General features: G+C 38.6%; 1 protein-coding gene across 3 annotated transcripts in view; it reads left to right on the forward strand.

The window, feature by feature from the left end:
• The window catches only part of col16a1 (collagen, type XVI, alpha 1), a 70,529-nt gene extending 66,067 nt beyond the window's left edge, over window positions 1–4,462 (forward strand). For all 3 annotated transcript variants that reach the window (XM_082187016.1, XM_082187014.1, XM_082187015.1), the window contains 5 exons: window positions 1,255–1,458; window positions 1,892–1,955; window positions 2,076–2,252; window positions 2,343–2,420; window positions 2,515–4,462. In XM_082187016.1, the coding sequence (XP_082043142.1) occupies window positions 1,255–1,458; window positions 1,892–1,955; window positions 2,076–2,252; window positions 2,343–2,420; window positions 2,515–2,714 (723 nt within the window). In that variant the 3' untranslated portion in view covers window positions 2,715–4,462. The remainder of the gene's footprint in view (window positions 1–1,254; window positions 1,459–1,891; window positions 1,956–2,075; window positions 2,253–2,342; window positions 2,421–2,514) is intronic.
• Window positions 4,463–6,558: the final 2,096 nt, after the last annotated feature.

Below are 6,558 nucleotides of genomic sequence, written 5' to 3' on the forward strand. Positions count from 1 at the left end.
CCTCATCTGCCACAGTAGCCTGTTTGAACACCACTCTCAGCTTACATAGTGACACCATTATACTCCGTAATAAAGCCATACAGGAGCATCTGTCACTGTGACAGGACAGCATTGTCAGGTTTTTGAAGTTTGGGCTTGAATGAGATGAGAGCAGTGCTTTTCCCTCAACCCATTAGCAGAAGCCCTTAAATGTGTAAACAAGTGACTCGCTCTGTATAGACTGCTACATGCACTACATCAGTGTTGGGAATGCTGCTTGAAACTGTAGCTTCACAAGCTACTTGTAAATTAATATATTAAAACTATCCTACCCTAAACTACAATGCAAGCCGTTAGCAAGAAGTAGGCAACTACATTGAAGCTATTAAGGTGCCAATATATTTTTAAGTAGAACTATTTACATTAAATATATTGAAATATAGTCAATAAAATGTGTCAAGACCAGACATTAGACAAGACAAGAATTTATATAACCAAGTTAAAAACATAACAAAGAACAGTAGCAATTAAGTATATTATCCACAAAAAAAAAAGTCCATTAAACTGATTATCATTTGTGTGATATTCTTTACAATCCACTTCATAAATCCACATGCAATTTCCTTTAAATTGGTGATGACACCAATTTACAACACTGTACACACTACATTTTACATTGTACAGTATGCATAAGTTGACATTTGTTTACATAAGTAATATGGAATTTCTTTGATGAATCTGCGCATATTTATTTTGATGTGAACAAAGCCGAGGCTGTAAGGGATAGAAGTACAGCACAGCACATTCAGCACTTTAAATGGTTTTTTGTCCACTTAAAAAAAAAAAAAAAAGAGATATTTTCAATGTTTTCAAAGCAAAGGCACACTACAATACAAGCCATTAAAGCTATCCCTCACTCATCTGTAGACTAAGCTACATTGATTAATCAATAGCTAATTTACAAAAATAGTTATAAAAAAAGTATTTAACCAGCAAAGGGTTTTTCAGAAGCAGAAAATTGAATTCACACAAAATAATGCAAAGCAGAATGAAATTATAGGCCACAATTATAGTGTTCACTGTATTTTTCACCACCCTTTTCATAAAAGTAGATGGGATGGACCTTGAACATTTTATTTTGTGGACTGTATAGTGCTGAGTTTCTATATAAAGGCCATTATGCGGTGCTATTACAAGGATCATTGAGTAGCCTGTGGTCATTGTCCTAGAGTCTCCTGTGCGGTAAATCACAGCTACTCCTTTAACCCTGTCCAGGGTGAAGCAGGGACTGCAGGGCAAAGGGGAGCCCCGGGAGAGCGCGGACGTCCCGGCCCACCAGGAGGAGCCTTTGGTTTTAGCTCTGGCTCCAAAGGACCAGAAGGGATCATAGGACCTGCCGGACCCCGTGGCGAAAGGGGAAGCCCCGGTTCACCTGGACAAGCTGGTACCCCCGGATCACCAGGAATCCCAGGGAATGATGTGAGGCTTATTCAGAAGCTATGTTCCCATCCAAAGTTTCTTGGTTTATCATTTGAAAGTGAATTAAGACAGCCATAAATATTAGTTTTGTCATTTTATTGTTGTAATGTTAAAATTATTATATAATTTTTCTTAAATATTCAATATTTTACAGTGAATACATTTCTTATTTTTATTTAGTATTTTTATATATTTTTTTTTCCACATTTTAAATCGCAATTTGATTGTTTCTTCAAATTTTGCAGCCTTAGTACACAGAAAATTTTTTAAAATACCTTGGCTGGAATAGTTTATTAACTGACAGAAACAGTTTCCATCCTGCAGTACCATAGAGAACAATATCTACTTTGAGAAACAATAGATCTTGTTTTGCAGAATAGTATATATGCAGTATATGAGTATTTTAACTTCGAAATGTATCTATTTTTTCCAGGCTGTTGTAAACTATGATGACATAAGATCCTTCATCAGACAGCAGGTCATAAAGATCTTTGACGGTGAGAGAACTTTTGTGACCAGACATATCTAGATGATGAGAAATGCACTGGGACTTTCACTAGTTTATTTCACAGAGAAAGTGTTTTAGGTTGATTTTCAACGTTTATTTGTTCCCGCAGAGCGCATGGGCTACTACATGTCACGGATGCAGATGCCTGTGGAGATGGTTGCGTCCCCTGGCCGACCAGGACCCCCAGGGAAAGATGGAAATCCAGGCATCCAAGGGCCGCCGGGGATGCCGGGCCGCTCTGGGCAGATTGGCCGTGAAGGAAGGCAGGGACCCATGGGTCCACCTGGTAAGATGAACTAATGTGCTAATGTTTCATACAGCGGTCCAATGTTCCATTTGCCCAGTCTTCCACATGGATGCTTTCGTGTGTCCCCAGGTGCCCCTGGTGTAAAGGGAGAGAAAGGAGATAAGGGTATAGGAGAGATGGGAGACAGTGGTCCTCCGGGTGCTCCAGGTCTGACTCCAGTTTTCAAAAATGGAGCTCATTTTGCCAAATGTATTCCACGGTCATACTGTAATTTCTTTTTCATTCCTCCCATCCCTCTTAGGTGTCCCTGGTCCTCCTGGTTATGGTAAGATGGGACCACCAGGTTCTTCTGGTCAGCAGGGCATCCCCGGGATTCCTGGACCTCCAGGACCCTCTGGACAGAAGGGCAAGGATGGCCGTTGTCACCCGTCAGACTGTATGAGTATGCCTGTGGAGTACAATCCCAAGGGTCCCATGTCTCCCAAAGGTCCCATGTACTAGAAGAGGGTTTAAGAGAAGTAAAAGATGGAGGATGGTACCCCAAGATTGACATTCTCACAATTACCTACCTGTACCTTCTAAGGCTTCTGAGAAGATCCATGGAGAACCAAAGGATTAATGTGCGTTTCCTTTCCACATGATGCAATGCCAAAACACTGGTTCACCAAGAATGGGGGACATTTGTAAGTTATTGTCTGCTGTTGAACCAGTGAAGACATCCCAAGATTGAGTGCCTTAATTCCTGAAAACTGTCCCATAATGCCACGCTTGCATCATAAACAGTTTTTTATGATTTATTATTACAGTAAATTGAAGATCTTTAGTTCCCAGGACATACAAGGTGTTTAAAGTCATTATTGGTGCCCAGATTTATTCATCATTCAACATTTTAATTTCTTTACTAGCCCCGGCGAGAGGATTTCTTTTGACACTTCATATCAGTCTTTAAGGCCCTTGGTTATCTTTAAGCAATATTCTGAATTAAATACAAGTTAAAATCATCTATGGCATGATGTTACTGCAGGAATTTTTTTTAGACTTGTATCTCAGTTTGTGAAAAAAAATTGAGAGTTTTGCACTTATAATGGAAGTTTAGAGGGCAAGCATTCAACTTTTTTTGTAACAAAATGAGCTACAGTATCAAATGATTTTCTGTTTAAATCGACTTCATGCCACAGATGCTGTTAATAGGGCTTGTGTTGAATCTGGAATTTTCCTTTAATAATATTTTTGTAAGGGGGTCGTTTTGGCAGCTGCTAATTTTGCTATATTACTGCTTTGGCAAAGACAATGTGGCATAAATATCCATCCAGTTTCCAGTGAATAATTTGTTCCATAGTGTGAGCCATTTAATATAAAATAGTTTGATGTTATCATTAGAGGCATAGATACAATTGCCCTAATTGACTGTTAATTATTCAAAATGAACTTCCCCAAGGGCTCGTGTTGTACATATTCATATTTATATGTAATGGCTTTTTTGTACAAAAAAAAAAAAAAAAAATTGACATCAGCATGGCAGCCCTTTTTATTGTCGTCTCAGATATTTTGGAATAATTGTATAAGCTCTAAACAAATGGATGTTTTGTAAAGGTAGGTTTTATATGCAATTTTGGGTTAAAAAGCAATTTTGTGACGTTGCACCGGACGGAGAGAGATTTTATTTTTATAAGAGTATTTCAGTGACACCTATCTCTCTGTGAGCCCTGTGATGACATCTCCTCCACCACCACTCTGGACTCTTAAACTTGAATTTACTTTGATATACTGTACCACTTGCAGCTGAACCATCATGTGCTCCTAGAACACTCTAAACTTAAATATGCTTTGCTAGTCGTCCTAAAAAACGCCAGATCCCCAGCCTTCACAGTTCAGTCATCTCTAAAGCAAACGGCATCTCTGATTCTCTGCTGCGTCAGCCAGTCTGATGCTTTTACACTGCACTTTATCACTCCCTCGGTCTGTATGCGTGTGTGAGTGTGTGTGAAGATAGCGAGAAAGATTCTGTATCTATAATGAGAGGATAGTTGAAAAGTTTTTAGCAGAGCCATTGACAATTTTTAAATTACGCCGTTTTCATGAAGTGAATGTAATGAGCATTCAGCCTTTCAACCGTTTATTTATCCCAAGCTTTAAGAAAAATCTCCCCCTTCATCATGCAACTCATCATAGTGCTATTTGTAAGTAAAGTTTTGTGTGCACATTTTTTTTAAAGAAACTTAAGAGAAGCAATAAAAGTTTTGAAAGCAGTTACAGTCTATGAACTCGTTCATTCGCAGGTTAGTCAATCACAAAACAACTTATTTATATAATCTATCTTCAGTTTGTAGCTAAAGCGACAGTTTTGGATTCATAAAGGATGAATGAAATGTCTTGAAATACTTTGGCCCAAGGGTAACTCGTTTTTAACACTTTATACATAACATAATATATGATGATGGTGAGGGCGTGAATTTGGAAGTAAAAATAAGATTGCTTATACTAAAAAGAGGCGAGGATTTCAAGAATGTGACGAGAAACATGAGGTGTCCCCCAAATTACGCTATATACACTATGCTCTTACACCATGCTTGTTAACGCAAATATCTAATCAGCCAATTGCATGGCAGCAATTCAATGCATTTAGGCATGTAGACATGGTCAAGACGATCTGCTGAAGTTCAAACTGAGCATCAGAATGGGGAAGAAAGGTGATTTAAGTGACTTTGAACATGACATGGTTGTTGTTGTCAGACGGGCTGGTCTGAGTATTTCAGAAACTGCTGATCTTCTGGGATTTTCATGCACAATCTCTAGGATTTACAGAGAATGGTCCGGAAAAGAGAAAACATCCAGTGAGCGGAAGCTCTGTGGGTGAAAATGCCTTGTTGATTCCAGAGATCAGAGGAGAATTACCAGACCTGTTCGAGCTGATAGAAAGGCAACAGTAACTCAAATAACCACTCGTTACAACCGAGGTCTGGAGAAGAGCATCTCTGAACGCACAACACGTCAAACCTTAAAGCACATGGGCAACAGCAGCAGAAGACACACCTGTGCCACTCCGGTCAGCTGAGAACAGCAAACTGAGGCTACAATTCACACGACTCACCACAATTGGACAATAGAAGATTGGAAAAAAACATTGCCTGATCTGATGAGTCTCGATTTCTTCTGCAACAAACAGATGGTAGGGTCAGAATTTGGCGTAAACAACATAAAAGTATGGATCCATCCTGCCTTGTATCAATGGTCCAGGCTGCTGCTTGTGCTGTATTGGTGTGGCACATATTTTCTTGGCACACTTTGGGCTCCTTAGTACCAATTGAGCATAATTTAAACACCACAGCCTATCTGGCCATGTCTATCACTTTATGACCACCGTGTATCATCTTCTGATGGCTACTTCCAGCAGGATAACGCACCATGTCACAAAGCTCAAATCATCTCAAACTAGTTTCTTGAACATGACAGTGAGTTCACTAAACTCAAATGGCCTCCACAGTCACCAGATCTCAATCCAATAGAGCAGCTTTGGGATGTGGTGGAACAGGAGATTCACATCATGGATGTGCAGCCCATAAATCTGCAGCAAATCTGTCAATATGAACCAAAATCTCAGAGGAATGTTTCCAGAACCTTGCTGAATCTATGCCATGAAGAATTAAGGCAGTTCTGAAGGCAAAATAGGGGTCCAACCCGGTACTAGCGAGGTGTACATAATAAAGTGGCCAGTGAGTGTCTACAAATGCACTAGTTACTCTATTGTCTAGTGTAATAATTTTATAACGTTATCCAGGTCATTCAGCATCAGTCTGATAGCTCCTCCCATTCCACACTTCATTTTATCAGTTAAATAAGTGTATTATCCAAGTATTTGAAGTGGATTTTTCCTATTGTGACTTTTAGTGTGAACACTATTACACTATTTATTCTATAAATTGGTGTTAAGTATGTTTTTAGTTATCCAGATGAGTGGTAGACAGTATTACCATGATGATGGAGAATATTAAGACATATCAGACCAATCAGAATCAAGTATTCCACAGAGCTGTGTAATAAAAAAATATAAAGGAGTAATACAGATTTTCTGCTGTCGTATCCTTGAGCAAGAAGGATGGAGACATTTTAATGTTTTTTTTTTCCAAAAATGACATCAAATCATTATTTCCTTTGCTTAAATTAACAACAATCAAGTGCTTTGGATGAATAGATACCGTAACATTCATGTGAATTGAATGCATGCTGCTTTTCATCATGAACAAGGCTAGATATCAAAATGAATATCTTTTATTACAACAAAAAAGATGTCAGATCCGGAAGAAAGAATGTTTAAATCGTTTAAATTGTTTAAAGAAAGTTAAAA

Source organism: Leuciscus leuciscus (genome assembly GCF_965113295.1).
Source record: "Leuciscus leuciscus genome assembly, chromosome: 12".
NCBI classification, from domain to species: domain Eukaryota; kingdom Metazoa; phylum Chordata; class Actinopteri; order Cypriniformes; family Leuciscidae; genus Leuciscus; species Leuciscus leuciscus.